We start from the raw sequence: 17,370 nt of genomic DNA, 5'->3' as shown, positions 1-17,370 counted from the left end.
CCAAAATAACAAAAAATGAGCTAAAAGTCTAAAACTAATTAAAAGTGACCATACAGATGGGAAAAGATGTTGTACCTTACTATATCAATGGAGTCAAAAGAACGGATAAGAAAATTTGGAATGAAAAAAAAATGTAACAAATAATGTTAATCATAGCTACTTAGCTGGTTTTCAATTTCTTCAAATTCAAGAAAAACCCGAATGAAGGTCGAATATTGGTGAACATTTTGTGCGTGTCATTTACTGCGAATGTAACCTGCCACCAGATCAGTTGAGGATTTCGGATGATAAAGCCAAACGCATTATTAATCTCATACACATTTTAATACACAAATTGATTTAGAGAAATACTATTCTTATACGATAAATAGAATGTATTCAATACTAAGCGTTGCTCTTTCATGTCGTCATTGATTCGATTTACAATTTCCTCAAAACACCACACCAATAATATCAAACAAACATGCGCCCCTGTTGTTTAGACTAGATATCACATTCCTTAGAGCCGTAGAAATGCCTTATTTTAGTAATTTCATCAAAAGCTACTTCACCCTCCTCACCCTTCTTCGCTTTACTACTGGTATCGTTTTGTTGTGCTTTATTGAAACAGTTCCCGTTTGCTCGCTCTTTGGCAGTTATGATGGACACTATTTGCTCGCTGCCGCGTGCGCCCTGAATTAGCGTGACCTCCGAATCCGTTGGGTTCTGCTCTGGCACCGGCAACGTAGCTGCCAGCGACGTTGACTTTTCGTCCTCATCCGTAACCTCTCGCATCACTATTACCGCTGCTCTTACAATTAAGTGTTTATTGTCCGTTTGATGAACGGCTTTCGGTTCTACCGAAACAGTTCCATTCATCCGTTGACTAGTCTTATTGTTACAATTATTTGATGCCTTAAAACTAACATTACAACTATTGCCGCCTACAACGCGTTTAAAATTATTGAAACCATTTGGCAGTGGATTTATCGTCTCGTCTATTTCGTCAATTTTGTCCGCTTTTAGGGGCGTGGTTTCGTATGTTCCTGTATCGGTTGAAATTGGTCCTTCGTTTCCGTTGCCACCTGCTCCGCTTGGCTCATCATGGGAAGATCTGGTCGATATCGTACTGCTGTGTCGCTGGTGCAAAAGCCGTTTCCGGCTGCTGTTTTCTGCGATCACTCTAGCGGTCACGCAACTTCCCTCTCTGGTGAGCCGCCTCTGGCTGGAGCTATTGTGCGAGCTGCTATTCATCGAACCGGTGTGGTATGTCCCCTTTCTGGCACTCGAGGAAATGCTGTCCGATCGGATCATTTTGCCACATCCCAACAGCTGCAGGAATCCGTTTCGGAACTTGGACGACATCAGGTTGTACAGTATGGGATTGATGGCCGAGTTCATGTAGAGCATTATCCGGCAAAAGTAAAGTATAATGTAGAAACGCTCGAAGCCGATTGCGATGATGTTCTCGCTGGGTACGATGATGATCCACAGGGTCAGTGCCCGGAACGGAAGCAGACAAAAGAAAAAGCTGACCACGACGGCCCCGAGCATAAAGATGACTTGTTTGCGGTACTTGATCACATGATTTCGGGTGCCGCTGGCACTGGACATGATGATACCGGGGTTGTCCATCAGGTTTTTGGAGATGACAGAGTACAGAACAACCAGAACCAGTAGCGGTACGACGAAGAAAACCACTATGCTGCCCACGAAGAAGGAAACGTGCCACATGTTCTCCACTGGGGTAAGGCAGGAAGCGACAATTTTCCCGTTGAAGTATTCCACATGTTCGTACGATGAGATCAACAATATTGGGCTGTAGGGGTGAAAATAACGAGGTGATTAGTAACTTCATGGATTATGAGTATAGGATGGGATAGATGATATAGTTTTGACCAGAACGTATCGTAGAGGATAAAGTTAATAAATCGTGGGTGATCGCATTAACTACTTTGTGGTTTCAATTAGAAATACTACAATAAGAGATCGGCGAAGACGCCATCTTGTTTCCAATCGAACCGTCAAAAGCGGTTCCAATTCGACTTGTTTACTTTTTGCATCCATAAGAAGCAAGCAAAAAGTTCAAGTAGGCCGGTATTATTTTCACTATTTCATGCATTTTCATACGTTGCCATTTCGACAGATTTTCACTCCGCCGGTCTCTGGTTATAGGGTGGCTAGTTTCAATATACCTATCTTTTTAATACAGTTGCAGCTTTCCTGAAAATGAAACCTGCTTGACGACAGAATCGCGATGAGGAGAGGATCGAAAATGGATCGCCGGTCAAATCGAGGCTGGCGAAAGTGAAACCCTGGGGCCCTCCTTAGCCGTGCGGTAAGATGCGCGGCTACAAAGCAAGACCATGCTGAGGGTGGCTGGGTTCTATTCCCGGTGCCAGTCTAGGCAATTTTCGGTTTATAAATCTATCTGTGACATGTCCTCGGAGAAGCCATTCAAAGCCGTTGCCCGTAGACTGTCAGAAATGAAATGTCGGAAATATTGAACGAGTTTTTCGATAGCTACAAGCGGATGACAATGGCGGTTTTCGTCAACGATTAATGCAATCGAGAAGCAATGTACAGGTTGTACCTGGTACATTTTGTTAAAGACATCGTCACACTCGGTGCTCTGCATGAGGTGTCTTAACTTCGGCTTGTAATCTGAAGCTCAGGACCAATGGACAGAAAACTTCTTCGAAGGCGTTTGTCTGTTGTCCACCCCTGAGGCATCCCACTCGGCTTCGGCTGGATTCAACAGAGTTGTGATCAGAGTCAGGATCCTGCCTACAACCACTTCGAGTCCAACCCGGATGCTATGTATACCCGCGTCTGTATCTAGCACGATTGCGCACTATTATATGAACTCGTTGTTTAGATGCAAGGCCATTCACAAGGGTCTCGAGCTCAGGGTTGTACCCGACTATCGTCTAAGAATTATCGAGTCAATTGGTTCTAAGGGCGATCCTCACAGAATCCAAAACGAAATGTACTCGCGTTTTCAAAAGACACTCCATACGGAAGCAACGCACAACTATCATTTTTTTTTTGAGATTCAAGAAAATAATAATAAAAATGAAATAATAAATATGACAGTTGAGCGTTGCTTCCGTATTGAGTGGTATCCCCGTGAAAAAGGCGAGTGCATTTAATTTTGGATTAGGTGAGGATTGTCCTTAAGCTGATGACGCCGAAAGTTCCCATCGGAAGCATTGCGGCAAACTGTTTGAAGTAGTGCATGATTTAGGATGGCTCTCCACTCGCTGTTAGGAAACTTCAAAGACAACATGTACGGCTAAGGTGGGCTTCGTGGCCGTGTGATTAGCGATATCAATCGTCTAGACGCATGTGCTGTGAAGTGTGGGTTCGATTCCCGCCCCGGTAAGGAGAAAACTTTTCGTGAAGCGAAAAGTTCTCCACTATTGGGTGTTGTGTAACGGTCCTGTTTGTTGTCTCATGCTAGATGTTAAGTGTTCTGTGCGACCTCTGGTCATTCATTTCATTTATTTAGTTAACATCTAAACAGATAACACTGAATCAACAATTTGACGCCACAATGCACGGTTCGAGGCCGCATCTCTCCATCCTCGGATACGCCCCACGCTCGCCAAGTCGTTCTGCACCTGGTCTGCCCATCTCGCTCGCTGCGCTCCACGCCGTCTCGTACCTGCCGGATCGGAAGCGAACACCATCTTTGCAGGGTTGCTGTCCGGCATTCTTGCAACATGTCCTGCCCATCGTACCCTTCCGGCTTTAGCCACCTTCTGGATACTGGGTTCGCCGTAGAGTTGGGCGAGCTCATGGTTCATTCTTCGCCGCCACACACCGTCTTCTTGCACACCGCCAAAGATGGTCCTAAGCACCCGTCTCTCGAATACTCCGAGTGCTTGCAAGTCCTCCTCGAGCATTGTCCATGTTTCATGTCCGTAGAGGACTACCGGTCTTATTAACGTCTTGTACATGACAGAGGACCGCAGTTTCTTCTGGAGCCCGTAGTAGGCCCGACTTCCACAGATGATGCGCCTTCGTATTTCACGACTAACGTTGTTGTCAGCCGTTAGCAAGGATCCGAGGTAGACGAATTCCTCGACCACCTCGAAGGTATCCCCGTCTATCGTAACACTGCTTCCCAGGCGGGCCCTGTCGCGCTCGGTTCCGCCCACAAGCATGTACTTTGTCTTTGACGCATTCACCACCAGTCCAACTTTTGTTGCTTCACGTTTCAGGCGGGTATACAGTTCTGCCACCTTTGCAAATGTTCGGCCGACAATGTCCATGTCATCCGCGAAGCAAATAAATTGACTGGATCTGTTGAAAATCGTACCCCGGCTGTTACACCCGGCTCTCCGCATGACACCTTCTAGCGCAATGTTGAACAACAGGCACGAAAGTCCATCACCTTGTCTTAGTCCCCGGCGCGATTCGAACGAACTGGAGTGTTCGCCCGAAATCTTCACACAGTTTTGCACACCATCCACCGTTGCTTTGATCAGTCTGGTAAGCTTCCCAGCTTCGTCCATAATTTTCCATAGCTCTACGCGGTCTATACTGTCGTATGCCGCCTTGAAATCAACGAACAGATGGTGCGTTGGGACCTGGTATTCACGGCATTTTTGAAGGATTTGCCGTACAGTAAAGATCTGGTCCGTTGTCGAGCGGCCGTCAACGAAGCCGGCTTGATAACTTCCCACGAACTCGTTCACTAATGGTGACAGACGACGGAAGATGATCTGGGATATCACTTTGTAGGCGGCATTAAGGATGGTGATCGCTCGAAAGTTCTCACACTCCAGTTTGTCGCCTTTCTTGTAGATGGGGCATATAACCCCTTCCTTCCACTCCTCCGGTAGCTGTTCGGTTAGATTCTGACTATCAGTTTGTGCAGGCAAGTGGCCAGCTTTTCCGGGCCCATCTTGATGAGCTCAGCTCCGATACCATCCTTACCAGCTGATTTATTGGTCTTTAGCTGTTGAATGGCATCCTTAACTTCCCTCAAGGTGGGGGCTGGTTGGCTTCCATCGTCCGCTGAACTGACGTAGTCATCTCCTCCGCTGCCTTGACTTTCACTGCCTGTACTCTCAGCGCCATTCAGATGTTCCTCGTAGTGCTGCTTCCACCTTTCGATCACCACACGTTCGTCCGTCAAGATGCTCCCATCCTTATCCCGGCACATTTCGGCTCGCGGCACGAAGCCTTTGCGGGATGCGTTGAGCTTCTGATAGAACTTGCGTGTATCTTGAGAACGGCACAGCTGTTCCATCTCCTCGCACTCCGCTTCTTCCAGGCGGCGTTTCTTCTCCTGAAAAAGGCGGGTCTGCTGTCTCCGCTTCCGTCTATAACGTTCCACGTTCTGCCGGGTACCTTGCTGCAGCGCAACCGCCCGCGCTGCGTCCTTCTCCTCCAGAATCTGTCTGCACTCTTCGTCGAACCAATCGTTCCGTCGACTTCGACCCATATACCCGACGTTGTTCTCCGCTGCGTCGTTAATGGCTGCTTTAACTGTACTCCAGCAGTCCTCAAGAGGGGCCCCATCGAGCTCACCTCTTCCGGCAACGCTGCCTCGAGATGCTGCGCGTATGCAGTGGCGACATCAGGTTGCTTCAGTCGCTCTAGGTCGTACCGCGGCGGTCGTCGGTACCGAACATTGTTGATGACGGATAGTTTTGGGCGCAGTTTAACCATCACCAGATAGTGGTCAGAGTCGATGTTAGCGCCACGATATGTCCTGACGTCGATAATGTCGGAGAAGTGCCGTCCATCAATCAGAACGTGGTCGATTTGTGATTCTGTCTGCAGTGGTGATCTCCAGGTGTACCGATACGGGAGGCTGTGTTGGAAGTAGGTGCTACGAATGGCCATATTCTTGGAGGCGGCGAAATCAATTAGTCGTAGGCCGTTTTCGTTCGTCAGCCGGTGAGCGCTGAACTTTCCAATAGTCGGTCTAAACTCCTCCTCTTGGCCAACCTGAGCGTTCAAATCTCCTATGATGAATTTGACGTCGTGTCTTGGGCAGCTGTCGTACTCACGTTCCAGCTGCGCGTAGAATGCGTCCTTATCATCATCAGTGCTTCCGGAGTGTGGGCTATGGACGTTGATTATGCTGAAGTTGAAGAACCGGCCTTTGATCCTCAACCTGCACATTCTTTCATTGATCGGCCACCACCCGATCACGCGCCTTTGCATATCGCCCATCACTATGAAAGCTGTTCCCAGCTCGTGTGTGTTGCCGCAGCTCTGGTAGATGGTATGATTACCTCTAAACGTTCGCACCATTGATCCCTTCCAACAAACCTCCTGCAGCGCTACGATGCCGAATCCACGGTCCTTGAGCACATCGGCGAGTATGCGTGTGCTCCCGATGAAGTTGAGAGATTTGCAGTTCCACGAACCGAGTTTCCAATCGCTAGTCCTTGTTCGTCGCAGTGGTCTTCGCCGATGGTTCCGGTCCGTACTCTCTTGTTGATTGTTCGTTGCTTATGATTTTTAAAGGCTGGCTTGCAGGGCCTGACACCAAACCCCCTAAATTTCCGGAGGACCATTCCTCCTTATTTCCGGTGGACCATGGTGCACAGTTTCACTTAGAGTCCCTCGCTGGCACTCGGACGATGATCAGCCGCCCCTAACATGGAGAACAGACGCTGTTGTGAGCCGATCCTGACATGGAGAACAGACGCTCAATAAGATTTGCACCTCTGGAGAGGAGCAAACCCCCCCTTCCCTGTCAGCATACGACCATAGTTCCCACCGGGGTTGGTTACCCGATCTTCCCTAAGGTTGCTCGTATCCCGGCCAGCACAGCGGGGAGGTAGGGATAGGAGTTGCTGGGTAAGAGGCTAAGGACCGCGAGATGGGGTCTATTTTATTCCTTCAGGTACGCGAAGTACCAATGGTACGCTTTACCCAGCATTTGCCGTGCCCTGGTCGCTGGTCGAAGACGGTGATTCTGTCTTATAAGTGCAAACTGATGAAAGGCAGGGATTTATCTCTCTGTAATCAGATGAAACAACCCTTACTCGAAGGTGTTTGATCCATACCCAACATTGCCATTATGAACATCGCCGAAAGCTGCTCCAAGCCCAGAACAGAAAAAGTGATTACTGATTTGTCGTTCGAGGCATTTGAAGTCGACCTGGAAGTCTCTAAGTAACGCCGACATAGTGACGAAGAAACTACCATCGAGCAAATTGGGCACATCGGCGATAATTATTTGCTGGAAACCAGGGCCGGATTTGCCGGAAGGGGGCTCCGGGCCGACAGTTTTCGTGGACCCCAAAATGTACGAAAAAGGTTGATTGTGGTACATAAGGTTTTGTGGGGGCCGGGGCCATGGCCACAAAATCAGGCCATGCTGGAAACCCGTGAATACTTGAACTGAGTGCTCAACGAGCTTTACTGATATTATCGGTGAGGTCAAGATACTCCATAAGATCATAGAAATTTAATAATTGAAGAACAAGCAATTGATAATGTTATGATGTTTGTCAAACTATTCAGAGAGACAAAGAAAAAACAACTCTTTTGGAGAAAGTTCTAAAAATCAGACTTCAACCAATACCTGTGCCTTCTCATAGGCACATAGACAAACTTTGTGACACGGCTGATGACAAAGCCAACATAATACCTAAGCAATTTCTGGGCTTTCGTAGCTTGGGTCGGGTTAGCGGCCAGCATCAATCAGCTGCCCACCCTCACGGATGAACTTCCTACGATTGAAGAGTAACAGCGGATGAACTGATGAACATCATTAGAACCACACACACCAGTTATTTAAGGCATCGTGGTTTGACGGAGTAGGTATTTAAAATAGTAGGTATTTAAAATAAACCTTGACTTTAAGACATTCATCCTCTTGAAAAAAGTTTTGAATCATTGCCTTGACTTGAAGATTGGGTACTTTGGAGTGTTGGCGGGTCTTGATCTCGAATACATGTCCCTTGTCCACCATTTTCTGAAAGTGGCTGATGTTAGACTGTAATCGTCGTCCACCCATCCCTTTCGTTGTCGTAGTCCTTTGAGAATGTCTCCCTCTTGTTGTCTACCGTTAAATCCCTCTCGTATGTCTTCCTCTCGCTGCTGTCTTCCAAAAAATGTTTATCTCGTTACAGATGTGAAACATCGCCAATGATATCAACTATGTGAATATCAACATCATATGTAATTAATTTAAGCACCCTAAATTCCCTTCCTTATTGTTCCTTATTGTATTCCCTAACCTCGACCAAACTGCGAGTCTTACGGTTCCCCAAAACTAACATTAGTGTATAAGAATCATAATAAACTGTACTTAAAAACATGATCCTGGCTCCGTAACGCTTCACGGCAAATGAGCCTTCCAAATAAATGATAGATTAAAAAAAAAATTGGGTACTTTCATTTTGCTGGTGATTCCAATCCTCAATCCGGGTAAGGTACTTTCCGACGAGCTACAGGCCCAAACAACAAACGTAATATCACGTTTACCAAATCACTGGTGGAGTTGGGACACGAAGGGGCTCGAGACCCACCAAATTGTATATTTTCCCTGAAATTTAATAATATGCGCCAAAATTGTGCTGAAAAAAAAACTGATTTTCCTAAAACTTTGTTTAATCCTGGAAAAAAAAACTTCCGAAGCAATTGTCGGAGTTAATTAAGAAAGAATTTTTGTAGAAATCCAGGAATTTGTTTGGAAATTCCAATAGCTATTTTTCCGGAAATTCCACTGGAAATTCATTCTTAAATTCATGAAAGAATTTCTTCGGAAATTGTTTTAACAATTCCATCAATAATTCCTTTAGAAAATCTTCAAGGTTTTCTTTGGAAGTTTTTTTTCGAATATTTCTTCAGCAAATCCTTCAGAAAATCTTTTCAAAATTCCCTCCAGGAATAATTTAGAAAATTTCATCAGGAATTCCTTTTGACATTCCCCTGGAAAGGTGTGTTAATTCATCTGGAATTTTTTTCGGAACGTTCTTTCCTTTCAGTAACATCATGCAATATTCCTTTTGAAATTCTAAAGGAATTTTCGGAAGGGAATTTCAGAAAAATTGAACTTTCTAAAGGATTTCCTAAATAAATGTTTGAAGGATTTCTCCTAAACGAATATCCGGAGGTTTCGTAAAACAATTTACAAGGTATTCCTAAAAGAATTTCCGAAGGTATGTTCCATATCAATGGAATATCCAAAGAAATTTTTAAAGAAATTCATGAAAGAATTCGTAAAGGAATTTCCGAATGGAATTTCTCATTTAGATCCTGAAGAAATTTCTAACATGCTTAATTGTTTTAACAGTATCTTTGGACGTTCCTCCAAAAATTCTTCCGGAGTTTTGTTCAGGGATTTCTCTCAAACTCCGCCGGAAATTATTTCGTAGATAAATCCAGAAATTCATTTGGAATTTCCCCAAAAATTTGTTCGAAAATTCAAATAAGGAATAATGAGAAATTCCTGAAAAATCAATCTGACATTCCTTTACGAGTTTTTCTAGGAACTCAATCAGAAATTCTTTTAGAAAATGCTACGGAAATTATTTTAGGAATCCTGAAGGTGCTTACAAATGTATTTCAGGAGGATTTTTCGAAGAACAATCTGAATATATCATCGAAAAAAAAAAATTCAAAGCTGATTCCTGAAGGAATTATTGAAGGATTTTTTAAAAAGAATTATTAATGGAACTACAAAAAGCAAGTTCCAAACAAATACCTATCATAAAAATTTGATACATTATACATATCTCCAAAAACTTCTCCATGAACTCCATTGTAAATTTCACTAAGTAATCCATTGGAAATTCCTTCAGTGATTCATTACAAAACTCCTTAAGAAATTTCTTCAATAATCCTCCGCATATTAAGCTAGAAATACCTTCAGAAGTTCCTCGAGGAAATCTTTTGAAAAATCCTTCAAATATTTTCAAAGAATTCTTTTAGAAACTTCTCTGGAATTTCCTTTAGGAATTCCTCTAGCAATACCTGCAGAAATTATTCCAGTAATTCATCTGGAATTTCCTTCAAGAATTTCAGGAAGAATTCCTACTGAAGGAATCTCTGACATTCTTGAATTTTTCTAATCATTCCTCTAAAAAGGCTACGAAATGGTGAGTTGACATCCGGGAAGGAGCGCCAAACATAGCTCTGGCCCTCACAAGTTCCAATACTGACGCTGCGATGGGTTTTCCGATGACAATTGACCGCCAGCTACACGGACAGAAAACTGTTAATATTGAACCAAAAAATATGATTGTTGTTTTCATGTCGTCACATTTTATTGAATATACTATGTAATTTATTGTTTCAACAAGATTTACTAACATAACATCAATAGCAAAATATTATTGTTTCAACAATACTTATTAGAAATGAGCTTTTAAAAAAAGCTCACATGACTTCAATGTATACATTTTAAAATAACCTCAGTGGGTTTTCGTGAACAATATCCGACATTTATTATGCTTCCTTGAAAACTACAAAAACCTTTAACAAACATTCAACATGCTTAAATTTCTTTTACTGAATGTTACAGTAATGCTTCTTTTTTCAATTGCTCTATATTCCTACTGGAACTTGGCTTGTTTTCAACTTTTGTTCTATTAGCATTTCCATTGTTATTATTATATATATCAATTGTAAGCTTTCCAATGCCTAGCAATTGCATGAAAATGTATCTTGTGTGGCAAGAATATAATTTTGACGTTTAGCGCCAGTAAACGGACCATTTAGCTTTAGTTAGTGAGATAATAAACACGCTCAATAATAACATGCTTGTTAGATTTGTTATTATTAACCAGTCCAGTTTTCTTGATTCTACGTTAAATTTATCATTTTTACAGTACTTATACAATACAATAAAATATTTGTATTTATTTGAATGTGTCGATTAAAATTAATTACAAAAATCATCTAGGGTATTAATGGTTGTTTGGCTTAATTTTAGTAAACAAACCGAGTTTGCATCAAATCAACAAAAAAAAAAAGTTTTTTTTTTCAAGGGGACAAAAATGAACCGGACATAATATACAGAGGGCTGTTGTTGCTAATTATCAAGGTTTGTTAATCTATATTTTAATTTATGACCACTAATCGTTCAAAATATTATTTTCAGAACTCATTTGGTTTAAAAATGTTGCACGGCAACCATTCACTGAGACATCATATCAAGCATACGATAAGTAGGGAAAATGGAATTTCCCTCAAATAATTTCACGGAGATGTAACCAGGTAAATGCAATAAATTTCCTTTAGAAATAAGTAGTATAATCATGTATGATACTGTTTCAGAAAAATATCGACATAAATCCAGCCAGTTAAAAAAAAAAAACGTTGTACGGGAGGAAGAATAAAAAAATTAATGAAATGTAGCAAATATAATAAAGAAAAAAATAAAAAAAACATTTTGCCTTGAAAACAATAATGCATTTCACTATTTATATACATACAACCAATTTGTTGATTGGAACAAACATACTTCTCTTTTTGAATCAACAATAAATCTCTTTTAAATTCAATAATATTATTTTTGTTATCATATAGAATGTTGAAAACTTATGAAAGCTTTCTGAAACCATAGCTTTCAAAGCTTATGTGAAAACAATAATACTGGATTGTTGAAACAACAATAATTCTTATTACCGCCAAAACAATGTGAGATTCTTGTTGAATTTATGTTAGATATTATTGTTTTTAAAATAGTTTTTTCTGCGTGTAAGAGTTGCGTACTTAGCTGGTAGTGTAGCCTGGGCACTGTTGTCCTTCTGACATCAGCTAGAGTGAGAAGTGCGTCATGTGGGGTCTGCCTAGGATGTGGTGGGGTTTGACAGTGGGCTCTTTAGAATTTCTATAAAAAGCGGTATGTGTCAGCAAGCAGGCCCTATCAAAGCGATCGTGTGCCGCTCAAAGCGCACTAGCCTAGTTCTGGTGTTGGGTGGAACTTTAAACGGACTGATTTTACGGCAACGACTCTTAGCGTGAAACAAGGGACACGAATAGGAACATGGAACCAAAGATTTTGAAGTACAAGATAGTCCACTCTAAATTGTCCATTACAAGCCGTTAGCGAACAACTTTTCTGTAGTGCAGCGCCAACTGATGATTAGAAATCTAACTATTTTAGTAAAAACGATCAAGATATCTTTGACTTTTCACTGTCCTATGATACATAAATAACAAAATCAACAAGAATTATGTTGACAGATTCAATCAGCACTCTAGATACATAGCTATTTATTCAAATGCAAAGTACGTTTCAGCTGAGGGTGGACTATTCGTGACAAATAGACGACGGAGTAGCGGGAGGTAAGAATACTTAAAAGTTGAGAGTTAAAATCAAGAAAGGTTTTATTTCAGATGCTGATTGATGCTGACAGAATCGTGGTTCATGTACTACCTCAGGCAGGTTCCGCTACAGATTCCAGGATCTTAGGGGCAATTGGACTGCGTTGGTTCCCAAGCATCAGCTCTGACGACGAAGGGAATGATGGGAAGGCGTCCCCAGATAAATGTGGACCCCTTGAAAATGTTCGAATTTTGCCCCATTTCTTTGTCTCTTAGATCCCGAAAGGTTACGTGCGTTTAAAATTGTTGGAATGAACGGATAAATAAATATATAATCTTATTCGGTGTTCATAATATATAATTTAATTTCTAATTGTCTTGTGTTGGTCCTATTATTTTTGGAGTTGTTTATTCCGTAGTCCTTGCCAGCAGCTGATCTTTGAGTAGTCGCTCCATGAGTTTACCAATTTTCAATTGCATGTTCCGTAGAACAAAATTTTCGTTCATGAACTTGCTTAGGTAGTAAAACTTTTCGATGAAGACTGCCGGATGATAACGGATCCATATTGTTTGTTGGAGTACACGTAGTGGCTCAAGGTCACAGGATGATAACGGATCCATATTGTTTGTTGGAGTACACGTAGTGGCTCAAGGTCATTGAAAGGCTTGATGTTAAAAATAAAACAGTTACCAACCACGAAAGAAAAAATTAAACACTTTAAGTTTTACAGAAGCTGCGATGCGCTGCAACGCGTTGCTGTGATAAAATAGTTCGACCTCCATCCGTTGTAGCGCTTTAGTCGTGTTCGCCTGTTTTTCGCAAGAGTGGACTATATTGTTAATATATAATATTTGATGGAACGTTTTAACCCTAGCCCAGCAGGGTGAATTGGCACAACTTGCCAATGAGGAACGCCGCATGAAGCTTGAGATCCTGGGACTGAGTGAAGTCCGCTGGCAAAACTTTGGAGAACACAGAACGCCGTTTGGACAAGTTCAGCTATACTCTGGTTTACGATGTGAACACGTTCCCCGGCATCGCGGAGTAGGGTTTCTACTGAGCGCTTAGGCACACTCTGCTCTTATGAAGTGGGAACCTATAAGTGAAAGGATAATCGTTGACATTTAGAACACGGGTCCGAAACCTTACTATAATCCAGTGTTATGCCCCAACCGATGCTGCCGATCTGCAAGACAAAGAGAACTTCTACAGCCGACTCAATGCCTTCGTAGATAGAATTCCGAAGGGTGATATCAAGATTTATATGGGCGACTTCAATGCGAAGATCGGATCCGACAACTTGAACCATGAGCGCATTATGGGAGGCCACGGTCTCGGAGAAATGAGCGAAAAAGAAGAACTGTTAGCAGAATTCTTTGGTAATAACGACATGGTGATCGGGGGGTCGCCCGTGACGGCTTTACAGAAAATCAAATCGACCGCATCTACATCAGCCGAAAATGGAAACGGAGCCTTCTTGATGTACGGAATAAACGTAGTGCCTTTATCGCGTCTCATCATCACCTCCTCATCGGTGAAATACGCCTGCGTATTGCACGGATTAGTCGGCAAGAGTAGTTGGACGACGGTTCAACACACACCGACTGGAAGATGCCACGGTGAAACGGTCCGTCGTTGAAGAACTGGAGACGCGTGCTGCAGATATTCCGGAAGGTGGCAACGTGAAAGACCAATGGACCGCTATCAAGAATGCCTTCATCGCCACCAGCGAGAATAATCTGGGCGAACTACGCACCCAGAGAAAACAATGGATCACCGATGAGACCTGGCGAAAGATAGAGGAGCGAAGAGAAGCCAAAACCGCGATAGAGTGATCAAAAACCAGAGAAGTCTTAGCCCGTCAACGATACTCGACTCTGGAGAAGGAAGTGAAACGCTCACGTCGACGGGACAAGCGAGCGTGGGCGGACTCTCTGGCGGACGAACGAGAAAGAGAAAGCTGCAGAAACCGGGGACATTCGCCTCCTCTACGATATTTCACGACGCTTATGCGGAGCGAAGATGAATGCAACGATGCCTGTGAAAAACGCGAATGGTCAGTTATTGATCGACCTAACTGACCAGTTTTTTAAAGTGCCAGCCAAGCCATCACCACCTTGGCACGATCTGCCTAGGATCCGACGTATAACACGCGTCAATACCGAAGTTCCATCACTGCTAGAGATTCAAACAGCCACCCAAAGCATGAAATCGAATAAAGCACAGGGGGCGATCGCATATCAGCCGAGACATCCTCTCACCTACTGCTTTGTTTTTTTTCGTAATATCTGGGACACCGCAACTTTCCCGGTGGAAGCAAGGTATCTTAGTGAAGGTGCCTAAAAAGGATGACCTCATTGTATGCGATAACTGGCGAGGCATTATGTTGCTGTGTACCGTTCTCAAAGTTCTGTGCAAAGTTATCCTAGCCGAGCGGGCGCTCCTCTTCGGCAGGTTTGGTCATCAACGTCAAAAAATCGTTGGATGTAAACACGGTGACCCCTTCCAGTTTCATAGTAGCCAGGCAATCCGTGGAGAATGTTGAAAGCTTCCAATATCTTGGTAGCCAAATGGCGTCAGATGGCGGTACCTAGATTGACATAGGCGCACGGATCAAGAAAGCAAGGGATGTCGTGCCTCCGATCTTCATCCGCTGAATTACTTTGCAGTTGCTGACCAGCATCGCTTCTGTTTTGTGGTGAGCCAGCTGCAGCTTGACTCCATTCATCCAGGTTTCTACTGCGTCGGTCGTCTCCGCCACCAGCATTTCCACCTCTTCCAGCGACTCACCGGTTATCGTTAGGACGACATCATCCACGAATCCGTGAATTTTTACACCTTTGGGCAACTTCGTCAGCACCCCGTTGTACATCACATTTAATAACGCTGGGTCCACTTCTGCCCCGGGCCCTTGTAGTAAACCAGAATCCGGTTCTGGAAGTAGCTCCTAAGGATCTTAAACAGGAAGTCGGGGATTCGCATCCCATGCAGCGCTGAGCCGATGGCCTCCAAACTGTGCTAATTGCATCCACAGTCGATCTGCCTTTACGGAATCTGAACTGTTTTTCCGATAAGCCAGTCTCGCCCTCCTTGAACTGCGTAATCCTTTTAAGGATAACCCTTTACAGAAGCTTCCGCAGTGTATCCAGCAGACACATGGGCATATACGATGCTGGGTTCCCCGGTGATTTTCCTGGTTTCGGCAGTAGCACCAGTTTCAGGATCTTCCACGTATCCGGAAAATTATCATCTACTAAACACTTCTGCAGAACCATTCTGAACAGGTCCGGAAACGTCAAAATCGCGGATTTTAGAGCCACATTTGGAATTCCATCCGGACCCGGAGCGTTCTTCATCTTCAAACCTTTCGCCACTGATGATAGCTCGTCATTGGAGACTTGCATACCTGCAGCGGTAACTCGGTCGTCATCTTCGTACGGCGGGAAAAGGCTATCCACGATGATCTTTAACTTGTCCGGACACATTTCGGCTGGCGTCGCTGGACCCCTGATCTTCTTTGTTACGATTCAATAAGCGCTGCCCCAAGGATCAGCGTCAGCTTCTCGGCCCAACTCCTTGAAGCAGTTGGACTTGCTGATTTGGATCGCCCGTTTGAAAACCACTCTAACTTTACGGAAAATTATCTTTCGCGTCCTCTCTGACCATTTCAGACCTTGCCCTCTGAAAGTGTCTCCTGGCTCTAAGACAGGCAGCACGAAGGTTGGCAAGATTTTTGTTCCACCAGTAACTGTTCGTTGGCTCTAATTTTCTCGGCATCGTCGCATAGCAAGCCCACGCTAGCGTTTCCGTCAGCTGGTTCGCGTCAAGATTTGTAGCGTCGCTGTCCGTTTGAAATGCTTCGATTAAAAGATCATTATCGAAGTCCTTCGTTTTTCATCATCGCCAACTAGACCTTATCTCCCGTCGTACTGTCAGCGATCGTACTCCAACACTATACCGGATCGCCTGGTGATCGCTATGAGTATAGCCTTCAACAACGCGCCAGTTCATGTCCCTCGCCATCGACGGACTGCAGAACGTGACATCGATCATGGACTTCCTGCCATCTTTGCGAAATGTGCTAACGGTGCGTTCGTTGCAAAGCCTGACGTTCAGCTTTGCCAACGACTCCAGCAAACTGTAACCTCTGGGGTTAGTCAGTCTGCTTCCCCATTTCACTGTCCAAGCGTTGAAGTCGTCTCCGATGACTGCCAGTTTTCGGCCGATCAGCTTCTCCGTGAGTGAGTCCAGCATCCGGTTATACTGCTCCAAAGTCCACCTTGGGGGTGCGTAACAGCTACACACAAAGATCCCATTGATTTGGGCGAATACGAAACCCTCACTTGAACTGTCTACCATCTCAAACAACGAGCTCCATCGTCGTTGTCACCAGAGGCCGACAGTAACAGAAATTCGGGAACGAAGTATGGCTATGTAGGGGTGGAAACGAAATCTGTAAAGGGATCATCCATAAATTCGTAACGCTTATAGGGGGAGGGGGGTTTGCCAGAAGGGCGACAATCCATACAAAATTTGTGGATTCTTCATACAAAAAGTGTGACATAGGGGGGAGGGGTTTAAAATGGCCATTTATTGCGTTACGTAATTAATGGATCTTCCCAAACAAGCATTAGAATGGAGCCCAGCGGAACAACGCAGCAGAGGCAGATCTAGAGGCTCAGGGCGGCGAAGCCTCAATAAAGAAATAAAAGCGAAATCTAATCTGGCAACAGGTTAAAGCGATAGTTGGACATCGCTCAGGATGAAGAGTTTTTCATGTCAGCCCTGTACAGCCGGGAGGTGTACTGGACCCATAAGTGAGTAAGTAAGTAAATTTCCCTAAGAAGTTCTGAATTTTCTCCAGGAATTCTTTCCGAACATTCTTTGGAAACTACTTCGGAGATAGATCCAGAAATTCTTCTGAAAATGCATGAAGGGCGAACTTTTCGGAATCCAATTTTATTCCACCTCGCATTTTCAAGGGCACTACTTTCCATAATGAAGCAACAAGCAGCTGTCACTTTTTTATTCCACGCTTGCTGCGACGCAGCAAAGCCATAATAAAAAGATGACAGTTATTCGATGCTTCTTTTTCGATATTGGTGCTTCAGAAACCTTTATGAAAAATCTGCGTCTTGAGA

The 17,370-nt window shown here is 43.8% G+C and overlaps 1 protein-coding gene across 1 annotated transcript in view; it reads right to left on the bottom strand.

Moving 5' to 3' along the window:
* Positions 1-302: 302 nt before the first annotated feature.
* The window catches only part of LOC134204951 (QRFP-like peptide receptor), a 207,522-nt gene continuing 190,454 nt past the window's right edge, over positions 303-17,370 (bottom strand). The window contains exon 4 of the mRNA XM_062679765.1: positions 303-1,798. Within this exon, the coding sequence (XP_062535749.1) occupies positions 484-1,798 (1,315 nt within the window). The 3' untranslated portion in view covers positions 303-483. The remainder of the gene's footprint in view (positions 1,799-17,370) is intronic.

This window comes from Armigeres subalbatus, chromosome 1 (genome assembly GCF_024139115.2).
Source record: "Armigeres subalbatus isolate Guangzhou_Male chromosome 1, GZ_Asu_2, whole genome shotgun sequence".
NCBI lineage: Eukaryota > Metazoa > Arthropoda > Insecta > Diptera > Culicidae > Armigeres > Armigeres subalbatus.
The sequence above is the reverse complement of the archived record's forward strand: the minus strand, read 5'-3'. Positions and strand labels throughout refer to the sequence as shown.